This window comes from Rhizopus delemar, genomic scaffold, assembly GCF_000149305.1.
Source record: "Rhizopus delemar RA 99-880 supercont3.7 genomic scaffold, whole genome shotgun sequence".
Taxonomy (NCBI): domain Eukaryota; kingdom Fungi; phylum Mucoromycota; class Mucoromycetes; order Mucorales; family Rhizopodaceae; genus Rhizopus; species Rhizopus delemar.
The window spans coordinates 957248-983809 of NW_027137833.1; the positions used below are offsets into that span (position 1 = coordinate 957248).

The 26562-nt window shown below is 34.7% G+C and overlaps 11 protein-coding genes across 11 annotated transcripts; 8 read left to right on the forward strand and 3 right to left on the reverse strand.

Moving 5' to 3' along the window:
* Positions 1-572: 572 nt before the first annotated feature.
* Positions 573-2177, forward strand: RO3G_09560 (uncharacterized protein; the record flags this gene model as incomplete). Its single annotated transcript, XM_067664145.1, has 3 exons — positions 573-1145; positions 1193-1685; positions 1861-2177. The coding sequence occupies 3 exons, from the start codon at positions 573-575 to the stop codon at positions 2175-2177; spliced, it is 1383 nt and encodes a 460-aa protein (XP_067520246.1).
* A 601-nt stretch (positions 2178-2778) lies between these two features.
* On the forward strand, positions 2779-3701 carry RO3G_09561 (uncharacterized protein; the record flags this gene model as incomplete). Its single annotated transcript, XM_067664146.1, has 5 exons — positions 2779-2823; positions 2890-2988; positions 3051-3287; positions 3361-3516; positions 3573-3701. The coding sequence occupies 5 exons, from the start codon at positions 2779-2781 to the stop codon at positions 3699-3701; spliced, it is 666 nt and encodes a 221-aa protein (XP_067520247.1).
* A 343-nt stretch (positions 3702-4044) lies between these two features.
* RO3G_09562 (uncharacterized protein) lies at positions 4045-4632 on the forward strand (the record flags this gene model as incomplete). The annotated part of the gene is made up of 3 exons (XM_067664147.1): positions 4045-4191; positions 4246-4398; positions 4474-4632. The coding sequence occupies 3 exons, from the start codon at positions 4045-4047 to the stop codon at positions 4630-4632; spliced, it is 459 nt and encodes a 152-aa protein (XP_067520248.1).
* A 1928-nt stretch (positions 4633-6560) lies between these two features.
* Positions 6561-7602, reverse strand: RO3G_09563 (uncharacterized protein; the record flags this gene model as incomplete). Its single annotated transcript, XM_067664148.1, has 3 exons — positions 6561-6596; positions 6665-6955; positions 7009-7602. 3 exons carry the CDS (start codon positions 7600-7602, stop codon positions 6561-6563), a joined length of 921 nt encoding a protein of 306 aa, XP_067520249.1.
* Positions 7603-10042: 2440 nt separating this feature from the next.
* On the forward strand, positions 10043-11152 carry RO3G_09564 (uncharacterized protein; the record flags this gene model as incomplete). Its single annotated transcript, XM_067664149.1, has 2 exons — positions 10043-10301; positions 10452-11152. The coding sequence occupies 2 exons, from the start codon at positions 10043-10045 to the stop codon at positions 11150-11152; spliced, it is 960 nt and encodes a 319-aa protein (XP_067520250.1).
* A 339-nt stretch (positions 11153-11491) lies between these two features.
* Positions 11492-13925, reverse strand: RO3G_09565 (uncharacterized protein; the record flags this gene model as incomplete). Its single annotated transcript, XM_067664150.1, has 6 exons — positions 11492-12396; positions 12450-12645; positions 12697-12945; positions 13010-13297; positions 13353-13748; positions 13800-13925. The coding sequence occupies 6 exons, from the start codon at positions 13923-13925 to the stop codon at positions 11492-11494; spliced, it is 2160 nt and encodes a 719-aa protein (XP_067520251.1).
* A 2168-nt stretch (positions 13926-16093) lies between these two features.
* Positions 16094-17805, forward strand: RO3G_09566 (uncharacterized protein; the record flags this gene model as incomplete). The annotated part of the gene is made up of 2 exons (XM_067664151.1): positions 16094-16817; positions 16880-17805. 2 exons carry the CDS (start codon positions 16094-16096, stop codon positions 17803-17805), a joined length of 1650 nt encoding a protein of 549 aa, XP_067520252.1.
* A 493-nt stretch (positions 17806-18298) lies between these two features.
* RO3G_09567 (uncharacterized protein) lies at positions 18299-18814 on the forward strand (the record flags this gene model as incomplete). The annotated part of the gene is made up of 1 exon (XM_067664152.1): positions 18299-18814. One exon carries the CDS (start codon positions 18299-18301, stop codon positions 18812-18814), a length of 516 nt encoding a protein of 171 aa, XP_067520253.1.
* A 1120-nt stretch (positions 18815-19934) lies between these two features.
* On the forward strand, positions 19935-20360 carry RO3G_09568 (uncharacterized protein; the record flags this gene model as incomplete). The annotated part of the gene is made up of 2 exons (XM_067664153.1): positions 19935-20161; positions 20252-20360. 2 exons carry the CDS (start codon positions 19935-19937, stop codon positions 20358-20360), a joined length of 336 nt encoding a protein of 111 aa, XP_067520254.1.
* A 1867-nt stretch (positions 20361-22227) lies between these two features.
* Positions 22228-23577, forward strand: RO3G_09569 (uncharacterized protein; the record flags this gene model as incomplete). Its single annotated transcript, XM_067664154.1, has 6 exons — positions 22228-22279; positions 22338-22436; positions 22498-22540; positions 22601-22651; positions 22700-22918; positions 22968-23577. The coding sequence occupies 6 exons, from the start codon at positions 22228-22230 to the stop codon at positions 23575-23577; spliced, it is 1074 nt and encodes a 357-aa protein (XP_067520255.1).
* Positions 23578-25296: 1719 nt separating this feature from the next.
* On the reverse strand, positions 25297-26453 carry RO3G_09570 (uncharacterized protein; the record flags this gene model as incomplete). Its single annotated transcript, XM_067664155.1, has 5 exons — positions 25297-25324; positions 25468-25982; positions 26027-26089; positions 26207-26344; positions 26406-26453. The coding sequence occupies 5 exons, from the start codon at positions 26451-26453 to the stop codon at positions 25297-25299; spliced, it is 792 nt and encodes a 263-aa protein (XP_067520256.1).
* Between the last annotated feature and the right edge of the window lie 109 nt (positions 26454-26562).

The window sequence follows — 26562 nt, forward strand, 5'->3', positions numbered from 1 at the left end:
TGTAAAAAGGGTAAACATTAGGGATTAAAGAGATTTCAGTTACACGAATGCGGCACATGTGTACAAGCAATACAAAACAAGAAGCGCTTTGCATGTCCACCACGTTCATTTAACCTAAAGGTTATATGACAAATATTCGTTTTTGGAAGTCAATGTAACTTGCTCTGTTTGTCTTTGCCGTTTTTTGCTTTGAACAGTCGCTTTCTGTAACTAAAAAGAGCAGAAAACAGAAAAATAAATAAGGATGTATAGGCATGACTTTGAAAACAGCCAGTCTTACTCTTTTCACAGGTGCAGTGGCAATTGTAATACCGAAAATGAATTATAATAATTAGGGTCAAAATATACCTTACACTGCGTTGATAGTAATACTGGTTTGTCTGTTTTCTGCTCAATGCCAATTATGGTGATTTTAAATTTAAAAATAGCATTGAAATGATTCTAGTGTAACACGCGCACGCATATATATAATGCTACTCTCTGATTCAGTGATGTAGTTATCTTACTTTTTTTTTTTTTACTCAAGCTAGAAAAAAAAACACACACTTTCCTTTTATCTTTCCATTCATTTCATGCTTATCACAAATTCGGTCCTCTTACTTGCCGCTGGTGCTGTTCAGGTTTATGCTGCTACTTCCACTAGTAGCAACTATCTTCCTCAATTCTCTCCTAGTTTCCCCAAAATTAAGAAAGCTAGCGGCGTCGTCTCCTCTTATAATGCTGGTCCATATGATACAAGCTCCAAATTATCCACTGAAACATTGAAGGGATACCCTGAGCCCTGGTCATCTCCCGACACTTCTCACCCTGAAATCAAAGCTGTTTACAAGAAAATCAACTGGTCCAAGGTTCCCAAAGCTCCCGTCAGAAAGCAAAAGTCCAATGGCGATTGGGAGTTTGATAGCGATGGTGATGATGATCCCTACTGTTGGTGGTCAGACACGAACTGCGTCAAACCCAAGGCTTCTTACTTGCCTCCTGATATCTACGAATGTCCCAAGAAGGGCGATTGGGGTCTTACTTATGATGACGGGCCATTCAACAAGCTTGATGCTGATGCCGAAGGCGCTTCAAAAGAAAATCCCTATGCAGAGCCCGCACTTTATAACTTTTTGGCCAAGAGAAACCTCCATGCTAACCTTTTCGTAAGTTACACATTTCTTTTTGATTTTTCGTACTAAACCTTCTTTAGTATATTGGTTCCAATGTAGTCACTTATCCTGCTGCAGCCAAGCGTGCGTTGAACAACGGTCATCAACTCTGCGTTCACACTTGGTCTCATCCAGTCATGACCACACAAAGTAATATTAAGGTCGTCGCTGAATTATACTGGACCCTGAAAGCCATCAAGGAGGCCACTGGCGTGACTCCCAAATGCTGGCGTCCTCCTCAAGGTGATGTGGATGATCGTGTGCGCTCGATTGCATGGCAAATGGGCTTAAGAACTGTTCTTTGGAATGAAGATTCAAATGACTGGAATATGCCTGACAATGACAATGGTGGAACCCTCTCCCCCAAGAAGGTCGATGGATACTTTCAAAGCTGGATCAACGCTGAGAAGGCTGGAAAGTTTAAGACGGGTCTCGTCGTTCTTGAACACGAACTTAACCGCAAGACTGTAAACATGACAATGCATTGGTTGCCTACCCTCGAAAAGACTTTCAATGTTGTCCCTGCCTTGAGCTGTAACGGAATCAGTCAACCTTACTGGGAAACAAACTTTGTCTACCCTACAGATTACTCTGGCTCCTCTGGTTCTTCTTCCTCTGGTTCTTCCTCTGGTTCCTGTGTCTCTGGATCCTATGGCTTAGAGCACTCTAGGCTTTAAGTGGTTACAATGGTTACTGCTGTGAAACCCAGGCCCCACTTGTACTGACGATTGTATCAGCGGTAAATGCAATGGTCCTGTCAACCCTAAGCCCAAGCCTAACACATCATGTACTTCTGGATCCTATGGATTAGAAAAGGGCGATGGCTACAGTGGTTACTGCTGCAAGACTCAAGCTGACTGTCAGGATGACTGTGTCAGCGGTAAATGTAACGGTCCTACTGCTCCTTCTTCATCCTGTAAACCTGGCTCTAGAGGCAAGAGAAAGGGTGATGGTAAAGATGGATATTGCTGCTCTTCCAGTGATGACTGTCTCGAAACTTGTAGATCAGGCAAATGCGGTCTTTAGTTTCTTTGTACAAGTAGCGTATATTGTTTTTTAATAAATATGAACGCATTTTAAATAAAGCGAAAAATTATATTTGACTAGTCCTTGGGCTTAAAAAACTGCTTTGTGTTGAATACGCGATGCGATTGATGTATATATGTCAAAATAGATTACAAGCACGTTGCATAGGGGCTTTTCTTTATGAATTTTAATGCCGCAGAAAAAATTAGATCTCAAAATATTCTGTCAAGTCACGAACTCTGAAAAATATTGTATTTCCTTCAACTTACATTAATAAAACAAATGATCTCATCGCAGCACGCAAAATTACCAAATGTACTTCGCTTGATACCTGCAGTAAAGTATTCAACAGCTGCAAATCCTATCCGCTTAGAATCTTCTCTAAAATATTGTAAAGATCTTACAAGGTAATAAAATAAATATTTAATTTTTGACAGGCTAGACCCTAACAAATTCTTTTCCTAGACAGAGAGACTATGATGGATATTTATGCGTACCCTTTTATCCTTCTCATTTGAGAAATACACAATACGCAATTCGAGCATTTAACATTGAATTAGCATCGATTCGTGAAAACATTTCCAAACCAGAAATTGGAAAAATGAGAATGCAGTTCTGGAAAGACACTTTGGATAAGATCTACACTGTAATTTTTTTATATTTTTTTGGAAGCTCAAGATTATAAAGGTGAAATTAATTATTTATATTATAGGGTAAACCACCACAACAGCCTATTGCCTTGGCTTTATCAGAAGCTTTAAAAGCATCAAAATTGTCAGCTATATGGATGAAACGAATCATTAATGAACGAGTAAGCTACCAGAAAGAAAAAACACAGCTAATATCAATGAAATAAAAATATATAAATTTTAGACTTCTAATCTGGATGATCATCAATTCATGACTATTAAAGATATGGAAACTTATGCTGAGAATACACAATCTAGTTTATTATATCTGCAGCTTGAATCATTGGGAATTAAGGATGTTAATGCCGATCATGCTATTAGTCACATAGGAAAAATGATTGGTATAGCAACCTTTTTACGTGCTTTGCCATTCCATGTTAGTCAAAAACGATTGGTTTTACCAGCTGAAATTACAGCAAAGGTAAGGATGATGTTTCCACTTGTGAATGTTTGAAAATGTTGTACGATCACTCTAAAGCTAATCGAAATTTTAGTACGATGTATCCCAGGAAAACGTGTTTCGTGGACAAGTTGATGGTATGGATGATGTTGTATACGATGTAGCCACTGCTGCTTATGATCAATTGCTGACGGCTAGATCACTACTCAAATCCATCCCTGACGAGGCCTTCCCAGTGTTGTTATCAGCGGTAAGTCACGTCGCATAAAGCTTTTATCTCTTATTTAAACTGGCATACCTGAATAGGTCCCTTATGTAAAATATTTAGAAAACCTTGAAAAAGTCAACTTTAATCCATTTGATCCTTTGTTGCAAAAGAAGGATTGGAAAATGCCCCTTGTTTTATGGAAATCTTATAGATCAAAAACAATATAGATACTTAATCTCTAAATAAGTTTCCATCAATGGGCTTCTCAATAATATAGATGCTCATCATTTTATGTTAAAATTAGAATTTACTATTTTTAAAATTGCATTATTCAGCCCACTTTTCTAGTATGTTGTATTATGCTTTCAAATCTGCGTAAAATAGTTAGCTCGAACACAGAGACAGATTAAAGATAATGTATTGTCAACAATGTGTAATATGGTGTTTAAAATTAAGGAGGCAATTTTGATGTATAGGTTTCTGAGTATAAAAATGTAAGATGTCACAAAAATAAAAATCTGCTTGCCGAGTTCTCTCCTTCAATCTTTTCCTTGACTAATAATACAAATAATGCAAATAAAAAATGCACGTTCAGCTCTTATATCTAATTATGAGGTACTCAAGCTTCTAGAAGAGAGCCAGGAGTTGCAAAAGCAAATTCAAAAGAATGATCCTTCCGTAGAATATCCAGAGAGTTTAAGAACAGTTCAATTTGAGGTAATTGACTTTTTTTAAAACATGTTTGCTTCTGGACTCATTGTTTACGAGTAGTTGACAGAATATTTGAAGGAAACACCTGTAAATACACAATCACCAGAACAAATCGCTGATTTCATGCAAGCTATTTCTCATTATAATCTGACAAAAGCTGAAAAGTTGCAAATGTTGAACCTTAGACCAAAGAGTGCAGTTGAAATTTATTTGGTAAAAGAAATAAATGAAGAGAAGGGGAAAAAAAGAAGGATGATCAGGAAGGAAATGTTAATCCACCTATTTTAGATTATAGAAGAATGTGAAGAGCGTTTTGGAGAGGAGGATTTAGAAAATATGTTGAACACAATTCTACAAACAATACCAAGAGACGATGATGAAGTTATGGAAGGAGAGGAGGGAGAAGAGGCAGAAGGATATGATGAAGGCGAAGTGGCAGAAGAGTAAAGAGCAAAAGAAAAAAAAAAGTTTGCATATATAGAGTTTCCAACATACAAGCATTTATACAAATAAAGATGCTGAATTTTACATCCATTCTTATATGCCTGGTGTTTTGTTGTGTTAGAAAGTCAAGTATAATATGACGTGAGGTTTATTTTTTATGTATTTATCAAAGAATATTTCGTTAACACTTTCCAGATTTTACTAGACTATTTCGCTTATTCTCTCGTTTATTTTGTGTATTCTGCCCTTCTTCAATTATTATATCCATTACAGTTAAATAATGTTGTTTAAGAGCATACAGTCAGCAATACTCTAGTCAATAGGCTATGAACGCTTTCTTTTGTTATATTTGTTTCTGCTTTACGTTGTAAAAAGAATCCCTTATTTTAAAACTTACTGTTTTGGTAGATAATTCCCCTAAAACAGTATAATTCGCGTGTTCAGCTTATATATTATTTTGAAAAAGTGATTTTGAAATTGATTGCTTATAATCCAACCGTATTCAGCGAGAGGAATTTAATGTCGGTAACTTCTCTAAAAGACTTCATGTCGAATGCAGATACATAAAAGGAAAAAAGAAACATGGGAAGTACTACTTTCTTGTTTCTCTACTTTTAAGAAGCTCTAATTCTCTAAAGCACAACTTAACTAATCGTTATTTAACTTCTGTAACTGATGATAATTATGAAACCGATAGCGGCCAGTAAAAGGTATTTTTTAATAGTAAGGAATCAAACCAAGGTACCGCAAATATGACATTCTACTCTTGTAGGCAAGAAATCAGCTTTATAGGATGCATGAAACTGGGTTATTCCATCCGTCTCTAGTGCAATGAAAACTGCACAAACCTTGTTTCTCACCGAGATATTCATAGTCCTGATACTAAACCGCAAGAGAATACTTGTTTTAATAATGTCCATAATGCTAGTGAGGATAGTCCATAGATCGTTGAGAAATGGACAGAGGATTGCGTAGGAGTTAAAAGGCGTTAACATGAAATTTTTGCAGATGAATACTTATACGAGCTACTATTAGACTTTGTATATTAATCCTTCTTTCATGTTTAACACTGTGTTATTAGTGTAGTCTTACAATACGAATCTTATTGAGATAATCTGTATTTTTGTTAATATTTTATGGATACACAAGTATGTTGACAAAGGACATCTTGATGAAAATATAAATAAGATTATAAAATATGAAGGTCTTGTTGATGAAAATGATACATAGTTATCTTGATTTAATTATTTATGGACCATTATTTTATGATCTACAGACAGGGAACATTCACATGTTTTTGATTTCTTGTATTTTTTCATGCAGCCATACGAAAGTGATTGTAGAAATAATGAATTTCTTTGTATATCAATTCTTTAGTAAACAAGCCTACAATTGATTTTAGATAAAGCAAGACTATTGCTTATTTTCTTGTCAGATTTGAAAAAGACAGGCTTTTTACTTTTTTATGTTAATCGTTATGCTTATATGTCACTATGAATATGCTCACCTTGAATCGGATTTTGTTCTTATTGGTCAGATAATATGGTTGTTCCTGGATAAGCCTTCGTTTCTATTTTTTATTTGTAGCTCACAAATTATCCTCTTCATTTGTTATTTTTTTATTAAAGATTTATAATCGAATTGAATCATTATTCCTAGGTTATTAGTTGTCTGACTTTGTTGCAAATCTATTGGGATAAATCTAGACAAATTTAACAGAGATTCAGAATAATAATGTCCATATAAATTATGTTGCACAAGTGCTTATGACATGATATGAACTTTATATAAATTGTTTCGTAATTCAGCACGTATTTGTGATAATAAAGGGAATATATTCATTCATTTCATTTTTTAATAGAAAAGAGAGAAAGAAAAAGACATTTACATTAGATATAAATATATAGGGGTTGAAGAGAATGCACACCATGTTAAACAGATCCCAAAAGTGAAGTCAGGTCATCTCCCTATTATAGTTTGAAGAGGATGGATGAGTACATGAAAAAGTTTAAAAATAGCAATGCTCTATTTTTACCTGTAAGGGGCAAGCTATACTCATTGATTTTGATATAGTTGGAGTGATGGGAATACCAATGATACGTACAGTAGGATAAACGTAATAGTTAAAATTGATATTTTCCTTTGCACTACCGTCTAATCCACATTTTGTAACCAAGTCCATTAATACACCTTGTTCTGCTTGATTAGTAGAGTTAACAGCGACTGAAAAGGGAAAAGTAATATTTGTAATTCCATTCGAATTAATGTGAACATTATTTATTTCACCACCACCGATTTTAACATTATAAGGTGAAGGATAATATGCCTACGTATACTGCTTTAAATATTGCTACACGAACATGTCTGTATAAGACTTACATCTGCTACAATCTTTTCAAATGTAATACTTTCAAAATTAGGATTATTCACAGTGATGCCAAAGTTGAAGGTCATGTTTAATACATTGTTGAGGTGTGTAATAGTAGGAGATTGCTCGAGACCAGAGAATGTGACAGTGGGTACTTTAAACAAGGCAGCAAGTACACCAATAACGATAGCAAGTATAATAATAATAATAAATATGATACAAGTGCACCATCTCATCCACTTGGGACAACAAGTGCAACATCCGCAACACATTTTATCCATGCAGGATCGTTTCTTTCTTTCTCTTGGAATAATCTTTTCCATATCATCATCCGAGTCATAATGGCCTATAAACTTCATGTCTGATAAAGAGTCTCGGCCATATCCATGTTGATGAGAGTCACTGTATGGATTATTCATTAGGCTTGGATCGGTAGTAACGTTATGTTGGTTATATACTGGATAAGGTGAAGGTGAGTTAACGGGTATCTCTTTCATATTATACTGATCGTTTGAGTCCCTTGATGTATCAACATGGTGCGGTATGACTGGTGGCGACCTTGGTTTTTCATAGAAATCGTCGTCGTGTCTATTATAGGCTGACATTTTTTGAAAGAAAGTAAAAGAAAAAGAAAGCCCAACCGTTAATTATTTCTTTCTTTCTTTTTATATATTTTTAGTAATTCGTTTCTTTTTGGGCTTAAAATTGAGTAATTTTTTTAGCTCACTTTTAAAAGAAATAAAATAAGCCCAATATTTAAAAGCATAAAAAAGAAAAAATAGTGGTCTTCAATTGGTGTTGTGGTCACCGCATTTTTTCAATTGATACATTATTTAAATGAAAATAATTGCCGAGTAAAGAATATAGCTAAAGATTATAGATTGCACACCTATGAAATATATACAAAGCCAAAGTAAGTTGTCAGTTACTTCTTTCCAAGCTGAAATCTCAAATATCTTTCAACGCATAAATAACGTGTTGATAGCAGGCCTTTTTTTATACTCTTTAGTATTCTTTTTTTGGCATCCTTTCATGTTGAACCATCAATCAATACTTGATGTTCTCGTCTTGATGGCGATCAAAATGGCTACGGGCATCTATATTTGTTGCTTATAAGGTTTTGGTGAATCTTTGTACTGAAGCTAGTTATATTAAGTTAAGCATCAAGCATGATAAATCAGTCTTTTTCTAACTTTGTCGAAAAAGAAGGTTTTATGAGTTTTATCTTATTTTCCTCTCATTTCTATTTCTCTTCTTGTTCTTTTCATTGAAACATTGAAGTTTCTCCTATAAAAAGTATTAATATAAAGCTGTTAAAGCATGGCTATTTATGATTACACATTAAGCAAAAAAAAAAAAAAAAAAAAAAAAAAAAAAAAAAAAAAAAAAAAAAAAATTCACCCCTCGTTGGGATATTCATGATATCAAGAGTCTCTTCCACAAGAGAAAAACTTTCCAGCATCACTAGCATGTAAATGCTGTCGTTTACCAAAATCATTCTAAACAACAAGCAGCAGAACCTTATTATAAAAAGTTGATATGAGCCTTTTGAGTATAGAAACGTTGTTCATTTTGATATTGAAAACTAGCATATATCCTTACAAAACAAACCAAATAATACAGAGTTTTTGACACCCAAATTCAATTAAGTATCAGCATCTAATATTTACTGTATCGTGAGTTCTGTAAAGTTACATTCTTCTTGATGTCTACTTGGAGCATCCATATGTTTCACTTCAATAGAGAAAACAAACAACTCCATTTTTCTATTTTTGATTTCTAGTGTGAAATTTGATTTCCTTTTATTGCTTTCTGAATCGTCAATGCTGTTTATAGGAATAACAAGATTACTAGTATATAAATAACAAAAGATAAGTATATATTTACATCTTAAGCGCAGTGACCAATTCGGTTGTACTTGTAATCAGGATGAGATTATTATGAATAGTAGCAGAAAAATAAAATATACAGGATCAGTATACGTGGTTTTTTAAAGTTCCTCATGATCTTTTCTTCTTTAGTCTGATATTTTTGTGTTTAGGGATTGCTTTTATTATATCCAAGGAATAATATTTAATATTACTTAAAAAAATAGAAATGTTACATTTTCAAGTATGAATATTTATAAGAAAAAGATGTAGAAGGTTGTTTCATGATTTTATATAAAAGCGTATATGCTTTTTCTAGAGTGTCATCATGCCTAATTGCAAAGGAGTAGTACTGTATATGCTCACCCTTATGGTAAATTTATGAGGTGGTAATATAGCCCAAGTGGTATACTAAAAAAGAAACATGGAGAAATAAGTTTAATCCTATTTCTAGATTGTGATTTATCTTGTAAAAATTATCAATAATGATGAATTTACTACAACTAAGATGCCATATATTTTTGTTGAAGAACAGCCCTTCCATTTGAGCAACTATAAGAAATGCCAAATGGAACAAGAGTTCATATATACATAGAAAATAAGTTTTTTGCTTAGTTTCACAGAAACCTATCCGTTGTCTTGTACAAAATGTATACATCCAATAGAACGGGTAATACCGCAAATGTATACTGCTAAGCATATCCGAGAATATGAATCATATCCAATCGGACTAGGAACAAGAAGATGTTAATAGAAATATTGCATGAAAATAAAAAGATCTTGGTAAGCTATCTCTTTGATTCTAATGAAAAAGTGCATAGTTTCTATATTGTTATGATTAACAAATGTAGATTTGTTCATAATAATTTGATCTATGTATCCATAGTAGAAGAAAGTACTTGATAAATTTGAAATGACTGGTAATTTTTTGCAAACCTTTAGCTGATGATGTAAATGGTATTAGTCACAACCTACAATGGAGCAGATGCATTCGAATGAGATTGTATAACGTAAAAAAAAAGCGATGTTGAGCTATTAATCTTTGTATTCACAATGACGAATAAGACGCAAGCATTTTGTGATACATTTTCGCAGGTTAAAAATTTTCCCTCATTAAAAAATAAATTCTGGTGGCTATCTTATGTTTCTTTTTGTTGTTGTTAATCAATTTTCAACAATGATAGAGAAAAAGAAAAAGGGTTTTTCAGAGGTTATTCGACATTTTACTCCTTCATGGTTTAGTGTTACTATGGGAACTGGTATTATCTCCATTTTACTACAAGGCTTTCCATTTCAATTCAAAGGGCTTCAAACCATTTCACTTGTCATTTATTTAATCAACGTCGTCGTTTACTGTGTGCTTACCATCATCACTATCCTTAGATATATAATGTTTCCGGGTATATTTATGCTCATGATAAAACACCCAGCTCAGAGTATGTTTGTCGGCACTATTCCGATGGGATTGACAACAATCACGAACTATACGACAATTGTACTCATAGACAAATTCAGCTGGGCTGCAGATCTCGCTTTTATATTGTGGTGTATCGAGTTTGCTTTGACTGTATTTAGCTGCTTTTTAGTGCCTTATTATTTTATTGTACACCATGCACATGCTTTAGAAACCATGAATGGTACATGGCTGTTGCCTATTGTTCCTGCTGTTGTTACAGCCGCTTCTGGCGGTTTGTTATGTCATTATTTGGACCAAACAAAAGCTTTAGTAATCTTGATTATCTCTTACATTACAATGGGGGTAGGACTCTTGCTAGCGCTCTCGATCATTGTTATTTATTTCTATCGACTGGCCATTCATAAACTACCACCTAAAGAGGTGATTATCAGTGCTTTTCTACCTTTGGGTCCCCTTGGTCAAGGTGCCTACGGTATGATCCAATTGGGTTCAGGAGCACAGCTGATACTGGGCGATCGTTATATTTCCAGTTTGGGCAACACAGCCTATGGCACAGGGTTTATCATTGCACTCTTACTCTGGGGCTATGGTCTTTGGTACTTGGTAATCGCTATTTGTTCTGTGGGCATCACTCTCAAGCAAAAGATTCCGTTCAACATGGGTTGGTGGGGGCTGACTTTCCCTTTGGGAGTATACACGGCTGCAACCTTGGCAATTGCCAAGATTTTAGATTCCATGTTTTTTTATGTCTTGACAAGTATATTTACTTGTTCTTTAGTTATTTTGTGGATCATTGTGGCAATCAAGACGATTATCGGAGCTGCTACTGGTAAACTGTTCCTTGCTCCTTGTCTTTCTATGGTTCAATAGAGCATAGACAATAATAGAAACATATTGGATAAATCAGTAATAGATTATTAAATGTTTATATCATATATGCAAGTAAAAGGATTTTTATTTTTTATACAAGAATGTTCTCAGAATAGTCGTCTAAGGCTCTTAACTTATTTTCTTCTTCTTCTCCAAATGTACCTCCGCTAGCAGTCTTTTTATTTGTAGTGTGCTTAGAATAAGGGGACAAACCTGTTCTTGATGATAGTGACACGCCATACCACGCTTTGATCGAATCAAGTAAAGCCATTATTTTAGTTTCATTTCCGTTTAAAATGTCTTTTTTTTTAACATGAGTAAAATCAAAGCTATATTATATCAAGTTTTACCTCTAAATGTGTATCCTCCATCCAAATCAATGCCTTCTTGATGCATATATTCAAAAGCAGTTATCATGCGATCCATCATTTGTGAATAGCCTGATTGATTAATATTAACAGGCGCTCGCTTGATCTCCCTATTACTTAAGCTTTCTAATAATTGCAACAAAGCTTGGCCCGTAGAAATTTCTGAAAGATCATGAATTTCATCTTGAACATGAAGGTTCACCCAATCAATGTATTCTTTTCTCTTGCTCATGATCTCTCGGTGATGTTGAGGTGTAGGCTGATAATGACGAGAGGAAGGCAAGTCATCCGAGAAGCGGTTATATTTGTTTGATTCCAGTACACTTGCATTTTCAGGATCAATTAAATCTTCATCTTCCTCGTCCGGATAAAGGATCATGCTAGGAGTGACCGAGGACGCGGGTGGTTTCTGAATGGGCGAAGATATACGACCCAAGATTCTACCCGAATTAATAGCAGCAGCAGCGGATCTGCCACTGCTACCACTACTACTGCTGCTGGTGGTACTATGTGTTAGGGACCGACTCGGACTGTGCATCATTCCACTTGTAGTACTGTTGAATCCAGAATCATTTAACCTTGGATTTGAATTGTGGTCAAAGGAATAATCGGACGTGTTGTCTGCTATACGCATCCCAGTTTGGCTCGTCAAAGAAGGTGAACATGTGCCGATGCTCATGGGGGGAGAGGAGAGTGATTGTGAAAAGGGTGGTATATGTTCTTCTTCCATAGGTAAAAGTCCAAATTGTTGATGCTGAGATGAGGAACGAGTTTTTTGTTGTTGTGATTGAAATATAGTGGAAGGAGGTCGAGGTCTCATTCTACGAGCTGTTTCCAAAGACACGGTAGGAATTGTACTTGAAGACATGACAGGCGCTAAACATGTATAGATTAGAACGTATCTTGTTATGTATTATATCACACTTTACTGCCGTAGTCTCTTTCAATGGTTGCCTTCATGAGGGCTTTAACCCAATCTTTCATGTATTTTTCTTGGTCTGTGTAGAAGTAAAAAGTGCGCTCCTTTTCATGATGGGCTTTAAAGCAGAATTTTCCTACTTGAATAGAACTATCCACCTCAATTCGATATCCTTTCAAGTTTACAATTCCTTTCATCCGAATAGCCTAGTTTCTTATGTGTTACTATAATGCATAATAGCTATAAGAATAACATACCTTTGGACTTTTGAAATAAAATAAATTGTTTCCCTTAAGTACAAACCAACGTTTATTCCAATTTTTGTATCTATCTCCTTGTTTATAAAGCCATCCTTCCATGTCGGGTATCAAGGATGTTTCGTGAGTGATTGGTGTATCTTCTGAGCGCCTTACCATGGCTGAAGAAGGCAGAACGGATTGTAATTTGGCATTGTTAAGATTATTAAGTGAAGATCGTGTATAGATATATTGATTATTATTGTTATTCTGCTTTTTTTTTGTATATGAAAATGTAAATTGAAACAATATAAGTATTTATAATGTGTATTACCTCTTGTATAGTGTTACTGCTTAATGTATGTCTTCTTTCAGGTCGAAATTGGTTTGATCTAGATTGTACTACAGGTAGTGGTGCAGGCTGTGATAGAAAACTGTGAGCGCTACTTTGGCTATCTTTTCGCATTAAACTAGAAGTTGACTCCATGGATGGTCTGTTTTTGATAGTTAGTTGTGAATTACGAATAACTGTACTGTAATTGGAAACTAAATCATCATTATCACTATTATTATTGCCTCTATAATCTGATAATGGTGATGTCACTCGTGATTCCATCGTGTACTAGCAACACGTAAATTAGTCTCTTCATTTTCTTACTCCTTTTCACTGGACTTACTTTTGACTCATTTTTCAAAGCAGTAATTGCATTTTGTATTTTAAATCTCTTTCCAAACGTGTCTATTTGTAATTCTTTTAGTGAATCCACTGTTAATTCTAATAATATGTCTCCAGTAATTTCTTGATCTTTAAAAATATCAGCAAGGTTTGAATCAAATCCAATTTCTGTTAACCAAATAGCTACTTGTTCAGAATTCCATTCCTCAATCGACTTTGCTTTTAACACAGGATTATTTAATGAGCGTTTCACGATGGATTGTATGTTCTTTGATGACAAGCTCGAACTGTGTTTACTGCCGTTTGATATTTTCGCTTTTTCTTGTTCTATTGAAGGTGGCGTTTTTACTGTATATGTGACCGGAAACAACCCAACTTCACCCTTTTCGTTACGACCCTATACTACGTGTAAGTTATTGTTCTCATAAACAATTCTTTATTATATTACCTTCCACCAACCGTCATTAAAACCTTCGTCTTTTTCAAGAATAACGATTTTCTCGCCTACAGCAAGGGAAATCTCATCGGCATTCTCTGCTGAAAACTTGTGTGCACTATAAAGTACTTCACTCATATACAATTACAATTACTGAACAGAAGAAACGAAATAAAATATTATTTAAGTAATATTAATAATAATAAATACAGACAAAAAAAAAAAATACAAATAAATAAATAAAAGTGTAAAAAAGGGGAAAAAAAAAGAAGAAAAAGCACAACTCAATTCGTTTCATAAAAAAAAGACGTATTAAATGTTTATATTGTGTAACATATCAGGAATAAGTTCGAGAGCTGATTCTAAATAAAGCAAATGTAAATTAAATTGTATATTCATTTACCCTATTACCATCAATATGAAATTATATTATGATTTGCGCTATTTGTGACATCAATCGTATCTTTATTGACTCTTCGTAATTTCTGCAAAATTTCATAAGCTAATGTTTCCATCGAGTCTGAAAGTAAACAATGTTATCAATTCTTATGGAAAATCTTTGGATTCAGTGACAGAAGTAAGAGATTACTATCAAGCAATGATGTGCAGACATAACAGCCACTATTGTCGTAGCATATTACCAAATATATATCCATTATGTTATAGATATGAACAATCCGTCATCAAGCCCGTACCTCAAGGATATCTTTCTTATACTAATCTTTTCACTGTCATGTAAAATTTTGTCTTGAAATAGCATTCATCTGCGTACTTTCGATTATCCCAAATCGAACGGATATTGCGTGTATTCATATAAGAATAAAGACATCAGTTTTGAAGAATTGAAAGTTTTTGTTTAGTGAATACATGTCACTTTTATAAAAAGAATTTTTGTACTGTCAAACTATGATTGGAGCCAGGATGTTTCCTTATTTATTGGTCTTACTATGGTTTGGTTACCCAGTACGACATTTACTTTTTTTAGCAAGTTTACCCTCAGCAATTTGTTGACCGATGGTCGCTTTAATATTAACCTAGGTTAAAAAGAAGCAGCTTTGGATCATTAATATGAACAACCGAAATCAACCTGTTTGGGTTCTTTAAATCAATTCAGATGCAAGTTAAGCTTAAGATATTCTGATCTTTGTGGGTTACCAAAAGCCTATTCTTTTAGAACAATCAACACATCGCATTAATTCCTTTCTCTTTTCTGATAAAAAGAAAACGATCTTTGACAGATTTTGCTTTTCAAATAGATTGGTTTGCCTTTTCTTCGCTAAAGACTGTAATTGTCTAATCTTTCCTTGAATTTAGAAGGAAAGGGGATTCTTGCGACTAACTTTTATGATATCCTATTGCTTGAACTTATTAATTTAATTCATGTATTATACTCTAAGCTGATATAGAAAAGATACAAAGAAGAAAAATCATACGTTTTTTCCACATAAGAGGACACTATTCATTTTGTATATAAGAATAAGTACAAACATATATGATTAGACAGTGCAATATCCTATTATACAGGCAATCACTAACCTGGGTACTTATTGAACCATTCTTTCTTTATTCTAGTCTGCTTCTTTATCAAGTAAAATAATTGTGAATTTGAACAGTATAGCTTGCGCTTAAAAAAGCACCAAATTAAATAACATTCAATGTTTACATGCGTCAATATGGACATAAATTAGATATTGTCTTAAAGAATATCAATTAGGACATTGTATACATTATAAAACCCTTAATGGCAGTGGTATAATTAATGCTTTTTGATGAAAGGCTTATTATATCAGAAGCCTTTCTAAAGTAAAGCTGTTTTGTCACGGTGGAAAATGCATATGGCGGACTGTAAAACAAAAAAGTAAATTTAGCTTAAAAAGAAATCTATTACTTTTTTTTTCTCTTAAAAATAACAATGCCTTCAAACCAACAAGTAGGAGTAAAAAAAAAAAATTACATCATCATCATCATTAAATAAATAACAAACAGGATATACCTCCATGCCAAAAATATGGTAAAATCAGTTACATAAGTCGCATAATAATAAACCCTACTTTACTATAGCTTGTTTAATTCAAGATTGTTTAACAAAAAATGATTATCAAGAATCAAAATGTAAAAGTTTAATAGATGATTTAAACAAATGCTGTCAAGAACTAATAAACAATGGCGGTAAAAGTGTATGCTGCCCAGAAAGAAAATATAAAAAATAATCCGAGAAAATTCGGTTTTAAGATAGAATAATAAAAATATCAATGCATTTTTTTTTTTTTTTTGCTTTTTTACTTTTTTTCTCTAATTAAAAGCAAATGAATATACTTGACGAGAATAAAAATAGTCCTCTTCCAACGGAGCTTTTGTTATCTATTTTTATTCACTTGGACGGAGCCACTTTAATTTCTTGCAGCAAAGTATGTCGACAGTGGTATAGAGCCATATCTCACTTTGACGAACTGATTTGGCCAAACGCCTGTCGTCAAGATTTTCAAGAGAAGAGAAGGTTTTGGTCACTTTATTTTCCTGAACCAAGTCTCATCAATGACTTGACAAAAAAGCAACAAAGGACTTGGCAACACATGTACAGAATCACAAAGAACTGGTATCAAGGCAACTGTGTCGGATATTATCCTCGTATCAACACAGATCGATCAACCGATATGGGGGTTGCTTGTACTATTGTGGGTGATTTACAAGAACAAGGCATGTTTACCTCTCTCACCTTAACTCGAGGTAGTTTAATCATTCGATCGAATCCAAACTATTCAAGTGCATCTCAACAGAGTCTTATGATTCAATCGCCATTCACTCGACAAAAGCAGCATATTTATTGGTCTAGTGTACAACTACCAGGTTGGCCAGATGCTGCTGCATCTCATACGATTGTTTGCCACTACTCATTACCATCTTCCTCATGGCTAGTCACAGGCGCTTTGAATGGTACAGTGGCCGTTTGGGATTTAGAAAGGAATTCGTTGGTAAGAATGTGGCATGGACATCGTGGCAGGGTATTATGTATAAGCATGAATGACGAAGGTAAAAAAAGAGTACTTTATGGTTTTATAATACCCATTTTCTCAATCGTTGCATTCGTGTAGTTGTGTTAAGTGGGGGTTCAGATAGTATGATTCAAGTATGGGACCTTGAAAAAACAAGCAAGATCAAGAGTTGTCAAAGGCCTACTCAACGCGGTATGATTGATATATCTCGTTATTTGTCTGAAAGAAGCGATTGGTATCAAGGTGTAGGTGAGATAGCCATTCATCGAGATTTGGTTGCTTGTGCACCAGATGCCTCTGGTCCCATTCTTCTGTTCTCTCTTCTAACTGGGTCACTTGTTTATGAACTACAAGTACCGCAAGAACCAATTGTTAGGACCACTTGGGCCGCAGAGGATATTACTACCTTTACTCGATTGTGTTTGACACCTTTCTTTTTGTTAACAAGAGGCAGAATGTCCAACAAGGCCAAGGATATCAAGACTGTGCCTTCTACCAACAATGTATTTCTTGAACGTAAAAAGGTGTCAAATCAAAAACCTAAAAAGGCAGGCTATATAACTGTCTTGAGTGATCACTCTCCCCCGCCTGTTGCACAAATGACACCCTATCAACTTTATTTATATTATCAATCCTTAAATAATGGTGAAGAGAGCAATGGAAGAAATGACAATAGTAGATCAGAAGAAGAATTAGACAGCAGTACCATTCCAGAGACAAGTGCATGTATTCATGTTTGGGATCTTCAGACAGGAAAGATTGCATATCGACTGTTGCCCATCTTACCTAATATGAATCAACATTATAGCATTACAGATATACAACTTTCGCCCGACTATTCAAAAGTATTTGCATCCATTCAGATTCGTGGTCAAACGCACTCTGAAGAACACTTGTATTGTTGGGACTTTTCTTCAACAAATCGGGAGAGCAGTGAAGTTGTACAAGATTTTAAAGTATTAGAATTAGATTCAAGGGATCCTATCCAACAAAAAATTGGTAAATCATGGGTTTGCTTTATGTGAAAGCCTATGGTTTGCTTGTAAATATTATTTATTCTCTTCACCGTCAATTACTGCGGGGATGTGTCAGTTTATTTTTTTGGCCCAATTAAAAATGATGTATAATCTTAGTTTTATTACTAAGCTTATCCCTTTTTCTTTCTTTTTTTGTTATATTTTATAATGAACTCTAGACTTATTTTAAGAAACTTGAAACGATTGACTCCTTTGCAAGTCATTCCACAAATAAGCAAGCAAGTTCAAAGAAAGACCATTATGACTAGGGCTCACAACATTTGGGCTGGCCGTACTCAACATGTACCTTCCTTATTAGGACGTCAGCAAGGTTGGCTATAAAAGTATGTAATGTAGACTTTCGGAAACTTATGATTCTTATCTAGCTCGCAGTATGTTTATTCAAACAGAGGAAACACCCAACGACGATTCTTTAAAGTTCATTCCTGGAGTCCCTGTATTAGGTAGTGGAAGCGCTGAATTTCTTGACGTGCGCTCGTCTATGAAGTCACCCTTGGCTAAACAGCTTTTCCAAATTGAGGGTATTACTGGCGTCTTTTTTGGACCTGATTTCATTACGATCTCAAAAGATGCTATGGCAGAGTGGCAATTGATGAAGCCAGACATTTACTCTGCCATTATGGATCATTTTGCTTCAGGACAATCAATTGTATATGATGATCAGGATTTAGCAGCAAGTGATACAACTATCCTTCCTGATGATCCAGAGGAAGTTCAAATGATTAAGGAGTTGTTAGATACACGTATTCGTCCCTCTATTCAAGAAGATGGTGGTGATATTGAATATTGTGGATTTGAAAATGGTATTGTCAAGCTTAAACTGAAGGGAAGTTGCAGAGGTTGCGATAGCGCCACAGTAACATTGAAGAATGGCATAGAAAATATGCTGATGCATTATATTCCAGAAGTACAAGCAGTTGAGCAAGTTATTGATGAAAATGAATCTGTGGCAATTGAAGAGTTCGATAAGCTTGAAGAGAAATTAGGCGAGAAATAAAATGTGCAGAATGAATTATAAGTCAATTCTCTCAATTTACTTTCACTAAACAAATAATGTAAATAAATGTCACTTTTACAAGATTTTATTCATTGGATATTTGGACTAAATCTGTGTATCTTATTTTTTTTAATATAAATTTTATTTATACAAGTCTAGAGTGGGCTTAGGATGTCTATATGCATTTATTGTTCGAACAAGCTCAATGGTGGACAGCTATTTTGATATGTCAAAACACGACAAATACTAGCGTACTTGGACCGTACTGAAGAATGAATAAAAAACACACTTACGACGCTGTGGAAGAATGTCATAACACATTCATGGATATGGTGACAGCCAATGTGAAGAAGATAAGGCATTGAATGTAATGAAAGACGCTCAACAGGCCAGTGACACTCGCCATCTTTTTTTTTTTTTTTTTTTTTTCAGACTCATGATCAGGCGAGTGTCAGCGACAGCATTGAGCAACATAGTTTGCAACATTAACCAACCTTATCGATAAGCCAAGCTGTTGATGACGATACAGCAGATAGGACACATTTGTATAACGACAAACTGCGTATTCACCTTAATGATCAAATGGACCATTCCAACGTGGTCGCCAGCATAATTAAGAAGTGCAGCAGTTTGTAGTTCATTTTGGAACCTGTTGATCTCGTGAAACTGCTAGGCATAGTCAATCTAACACTACCCGATGTTGCTACTACTCTGCAGCACCAAATGAACTCGATCTGGTGTGAGAAACTGGGGCTGCCGGTGTGGGAACCAGAGAGCGCGTACAAAACGTACACTTATCGTATCATGTCGTCCAGTGCCAACCCCATTTGCTGTGAATCGCATCATGGGAGCCTGCGATGAGCCCCAAGATATTTGACATCTACACACGCAAATTTTTACATTTGTCTATAGTGCTGATGTTATTCAAAATCCAAAATCTCTACGAATATTTCACTGATCAATGCCATTTTCCAGCGGTTTAACAACATTGTGGAGTTGGAATAGTGGCCTTCACTAAAACCATGCTTCGCATCTTTTCTGAATTAATATATTCACTAGGTTGGAGGTGGAAGCCAACAGCTTGAAGCGACACAAGTTGGATGGTATCGGTTTTCCCAGCATGAACAAGTGCCGCGTTGACACTTTTCTGCTCGAACTGTCTGATGGGACTGCAGCCAATGACCAAAAGATTGGCGATGGTTTGATCAAGCTATCCGGAAGTTCTGTCCATGTATTGAATGCCATCTCGAATCATCTGTACAACAGGTTTACCTTACACACATACCGCTGTCACTACAGCAACAAAACAATTTCATTTGAATTGCTGACGCTCGTGGATAATTCAACGTACGTCAGACAACGTCACTGCCGACTAAGCTTACCGGAAAATGGTAGAGAACTTTAGCAACTTCTCAAAAATATGTCAAAAGTGTTCAGCTGGTGCAACGATGTTCTCCAATTGGCTTGTCAACTTGAAAAAGTAGCAGCCGATGAAAGCACGTTGTCATCCATCTTTCTCCACACTGGATCTCCACCGAGCAATTAATGATCTGCGAATATTATGGCTCCAATAAATTATGGCAGTTCTTATTTTCCCTTCCTCTTTTTTTCTTATCTTTTCTCCCTTCCAATTTACATTTCCCCAATTAAAAGATAGTAACATCGTTTTCTTCAAACTAACAATAATCGTGCTTTCAATCGAGGATTAGTTTTCTGGCTATGTTACATCGCTGTTTCCGAACATATTTGCCTTTTCATACCGAGAATTTTTTTTTAAAAAAAGACAAGATCATCCACAAGTGATTTGTATTACATGGATTGCAGCTGGGATCAGTTTTAGAAACGAATGCGTCTGCATCGACGAATTAGGCTTCTGTCGTATCGAGCCATTTTTGCAGCCCTAGGCTTTTGTTTCCTAAGTTGACCAAACGTGAGTGTCACGGTTGTAAGAGACACAAAAAATCTCCAAACAGTTTCGTAAAATTGATGTGCACAGTTGCGCCAAAAAAAATACAATGGAGCCGCTAATTTTCGTATATTTTTTCACAAAAACGCCAATTGTTTCTGGGATGCGCAGTACTAGAGGCTTGTGTCACTTTGCCGATAAAAAGGGAAATGGGGGTGGAAAGAACAAAGCAAAAAATGGGGGTTAGACCGAACTTGTGGAAGAGTTTAATACAAATATAGAAGTATACTGTGAGAAACTCTATTTTTTTTTTTTCTTTGTAGGAAAACTTCATTTTTATCATATTAAGATACAATAATTTCCTTTGGTTGTCTAGCCGAATAAATCTCAATTTATTACTCTTGAAGGTTTTTTATAATGAAAAGCCAAGTTTTCTGATATTGTACAAGTTTCTTTATAAATTTCAGAGTATTTTCATACTGGACAAAGAAGTAACATTGGAAGAAAGAGGGGAAGGTACAGGTTTTTAGAAGGCCGCCTTTCTTGTTTAGATTTTTCTAGACCGTCATGATTTATCTTTAAAGAAAAAGCAACGCTTTTTTTAATATACATGCTACCCCTCCTCTTTTTGACTGTGTATAAACTAGTTGTGAATCGGTTGCTACAAATATGTAACTCATAGAAGCTTTCTGTTTTTGATGGATTAACTCTCTTTTTTTTATTTGATACAATGAAAACGAGGTGTTTTGCTTTGTATTTTACTGGATGTACGATAGTTTACACAATTTTTATGTAAAGATGGACAGGAAAGTGTATATCAAATGCGTATGTAATTTGTGTTACTGTGTAATGGAAGTAGCTAAAAAGAGTATTGGTGGCTGTGTACAGACGTGTAACTCTTCAAATAAAAAAAAAGATGTTGATCTAAAAGGGAGAAAGTATATACTTGCTAAAATCTCCTTCAGTTAGTATTTACGCCCATCTTGTAAACAAAAAAAGAAAAAACTAGTTTTTAAAAGAAACCAATCGTACTCTCTTTATGTTTAATGTTGTACTAAAGAAGGTTACATCTGAACAAGTGAATATCTGGATCCAAAACTTTAAAAGGCGTGTTTATGTACTTGATTTGCACATGAACAAACCATTTAGAAGAATAGATGGAAACGAACAAAATAAGAAAATTTATGTGAATACAAAAAAAAAGAAAGTAAAGAAAAAAAAATAAAAGCCTTTGGTTGTGAACACATAAAGAGAGAAAAAGGAAATTAGACATCAAATGTGACTTTATGAAAGTACAACAAACAAAACTCGCATGTAGCTGAGCTCTCTATTCCTGTTCTTTTCTTTCTCTTTTCTTTTATTCACACACAATCACACGCATACACAAGCCATACATTGCATGACATTAAAAGAGAATTTGATATTCAAGACAAAGGCATCGACATATACATTTTGTCTAGTTACATGTGAAGCCATTATCATTTCTATACTAGAAGGCATGGTTATCATGAATCATCTTGGTTTAGTTCAAAATTGTACAACGACACAGCGAGAAGAAGGTAAAGTATTGAATATGTAATGATAAATAGATTAGTAACATATAGATGTCTATGACAGGTGTAAGTGAGTCTGATTTAATTTATCACGCACTTTTCATTATTGCTCAAGTATTTCAAGTTGTATTATGTGTTGATGCCTTATATCAAAGAAATACTTGTAAAAAAAAAAAAAAAAAAAAAAAAATTAGATATTTGCATTGCTAACTTTATACTTAAAGCTCAATTGTGCGCCTTAATCTTGTTTGGATTGCTTGTAGTTGCGTATGTTATAGCTTTCGTATTTTTATATCAGTAATAGAATAACTAATGATGCTTTTGTAGTTATGCAGGAATTCAATTGAAGCAACATGTTATCTTGGAAAATGCGGTTTGGTAAATGCCATTACTATCAGAGAAAAATAGTGCTCACATTTTATATAGTGGAAATGAAGCTTTTTGGAAACCAGTAGAGTCAAGATGGAGTAGTAATCTGATGGGAATGGAAGCAGCAAAAGATTTCTATGAAAGCGTGATGAGACCTATTGAATATACAATTATTGCCTTGATTCCAGCCTTTTTTATTGTCTTGGTCTTTTTTGGATGGAATCTTCGTAAACAATTTGCTTGGGATAATTATAGAAATTTTTCTGCCGATATGAGGTACATTTATAATTACTGTCCTCATATATACTCATCACTCTATGAATAGGGTACGAAGTGCCTTGATTACAACAAGCATCCTATTGACTTTGTTGAAGCTTGATTTCTTTTTCATTTTTTCATTTGCTGCTCAATTAATACCTTCAGTCAGATTAGGCTATGCAGACAAGATAACCGAGACAGTATTAGTGTTTGTTCTTGGTGCCGTTTTACTTTCACTGGCTATCTTTTCAGTTTATCAAGAAAATAAGTACATGATGGGGCTGTCGATTTTGACAGGTATAGCATCAGTTGGTTACTTTATTTATCGTCTTTATATTATTGCGGTGCCTCGAGTGAATGAATATGATCCTTATTTACACACACGTCAATTTTTGATATTCACTACAGTAATTGCAATGACCTTGATTATCCTTACCATCATTGTGGCTATAAAATCACTTTGTAACATCCATCAAGGCGTCTTTATATTTAAAGATAACGCGGCGTTTGGTAAAAATAAGCCTAAAGAAGAAAAACATCAAACAATTGATCATGATAGCTTGGAGGACTTTGAACTTCAAAGGGAACAAAGCAGAAGAAAGGATAACGCTGGCTTATTAGAGTCAAACATAAAGAAGCAAACAGCTGCAAATGATAACATTTGGACAATTGAATAACTAATTTCCTAACGAAATTAATTCAAGCTTCTCATATTTTTAATTATAATCTCTTTTCTATGTATAAATAAACAATACCAATGTTAATATTAATTGTAAGAGGGCTTAGTATACATAAAAAAAAAACTGGCAACCAATAAAATTGCTAAGATACCCAGTGATTTATGTATTATAGTAATCTATTTTCATCTGCGCATACATGCGCTTTTCCCTTTATAAATAGTCCTATTTATAGAAGGTAAAATGGATCATGCGTTTGAGAGAGGCGTGAACCAAAGGACAGAACGTAATCGATTGAACATCCAAGGTCGAGTCTGCTCCTTTGAGGGTGGCAAACTTCAGTATAGCATTGGTAATGGGTCTTTTTGTTAATGCAGGGAATTATATGCATAATAAAGCTCTAATGGGTATACTCAAATAATCAAAAGCTTAAATGAGCCTTCGGCTGAGCATATCATAGTTTTGAAAGCATTACTACTCTCATTATGATGACATGTCCTTTGATAGGTGGTCTATGTTGAGAGTAGATAACACGCTGAGATTTTATTGCCTGTAGTAACAGCTAATCTCGATAGCAATGCTGATAAAGAGACCGGATCAAGCAAGCCAGAGTATTGGAGCGCACCAAGTGACAAGTGTTTGTGTCGCTGAGAAATATCGTACTGATAAAAACCAACTACTAGAGCAGAACTAAAGCATCCTGACTGCTCTCTTTCCAATAAAAATGCTGTACAATGTCTTGATATGCATCGAAGGTTCCAAATGCTGACTACCATCAAAGATCCCTTGTCTTTTCTTTTGAACTTACTACCCACTCGCAAACCACGCTTCCGTTAATCTGTTTCCTCTTGGTTTCTCCGGTGCCCCACCATATGTCTGATTCTTTTTGAGCTCGATCACCTTCATCATTAAAAACTGCCAACTTTACCTCCACTCTTTCCCGGAAAACGACTCTTCGATTGGTTGTTACAGGGCACATACTGATTATGACATTCCTTATTCTTCTTCCTCGTTTACTTTCATTTTACTTTTTTCGTCCTTGACCCCAAAGGATACTTTTTTTTATATCTCACTTGGACGATGAAGGTATATTAAAGATATCGTGCGCTTACCTAAGTCTTTTTTAATATAAATAAAAAAATTTTTAATCGTGTAATACAGGTGCTGCTCGTCTATCTCGGTTAGGAGAGATACGAGGAATAGAAACATTGGAGAGAGCCCAAGGATGATGAATAGAGAATGAAAGATTGTATGTTCACATATCAGAAAAAGAAGAAAGAACCATTAATAGTAACTCTTTTATTTTTTTAATAATACTTTTTGATGATGTACAGGTGTAGTGCCCAATGCACCGCCTGCACCGCCTACTCCACCAGCACCACTCACACCTGATAAATGACTAGCACTTTCAATAGATGATGAGATCGAATTTGTAGCTATTCTCTTGGCCCTTCTTGTGGCCACAACTAATGAATTAAGCCATGATTCCATAGCAATTTCATTGGGTGCACAGAGAACATAGCTTCGTTTTGGTATGATGATTTTGAAACAGAATTGTTTATTTTTACTGACTGGCTCAACTTCCAGTGAATCAATAATGTGGTCTAATGGAATAATCCGATGCGGAGAGTATTCCTATTGTACTGGTGAGTTCATGTTGTTAATATTAGAATCTAATATATACCTTGTCATTTTCATAATATGATAATGTGTCTGATCTCAACACAAACCAGCGCTTTCTCCATCCCTATTTATAGCTATAAGTTCCCACAAAGTAAAGAAAAAGAGATCAATAATACCCTATTACGTCCTAATTTTAGCAAGTGTCCTTCCATAAGTACTCTATTTCTATTCTCTTCCAATTCGATATTTGCTTTATCCGCACTATACTCTTCATCTTCTTCTGAACTTGCAACACCTTCAATCAATTGTAATCTGGCAGAAGGATCAGATGAAGGTGATAAAGGATAATAATAATCGGGTGTGTGACCGGATGATGACGATGATGACATAGACATGTGAATGGGTGATAGACGTTGATCTAGTGTCCCTTTACTCTTTCTAGTTGGAATATTTATAGGTGATAATGTGGTACTTTCTTCCAAAATATTTCTTTGTTGTTGTATTACAAGATGATTTGATTTATAAGAAGAAATGACATCCTTGGCAAACTCTTGATCACGATCAATTGAACTTGTATCATCCAAATCATACAGTTTTTGTTCTTCTTTTGCTTGTTTGATGAAATAGAACCAATCATTCATATCATTCTGATCGTTGGCTTGAACATAATACATTCTCTTTGGTGTAACAAAAGCAAATACAAATTTATATTTGTGCTTTGTGGTAACTTGGACTACTTTATGTATCTCATGTAAATCAATTAATCGAAGTAGTTTGTATTCCTATGGATTGATTAATATTTAAATAATTTTTAATATCTATTTACCTTTTTGTTTTTATACATTGCCAACTTGGTTGCTCTCAACACAAACCATCTCTTTTTCCACCTCTAATAATAATTGGTCAACACTTTCTTAAATATCATCTAATCCTTTACTCTTCTTTTTTCGCCCTTCTTTAATAAATATCCAGTTTTAAATACTTTCTCGGTTTTGAGTAACTCTACAGCTTCTGCAGATACTGGTTCTGCTTCCGGTTCATCGTCCTCAGACTTTATGTTTCCTTCTTCCTCCTCTTCTTCCTCCTCTTCTTCCTCCTCTTCACTCAGTACTACACTTAATTTATGTGGTTCAGACGAACTGGGCTACAAAAAAAAAAGGAAAAATAAGCAACCTCTACTTTAGCACAATTTTTTTTATCTGTACTTTTGAATGTTTTAATACAAGTTCTGCTTTATGTGCTAATCCTGACATTTTGTACAAAATTTTAAAAATAAATGAGAAACACTTACACCTTTATATACAGTCTCTCTTTCTCACACGTATACACGCCCTCAGCCTTTTTTTCTATTTTTGGACTTTC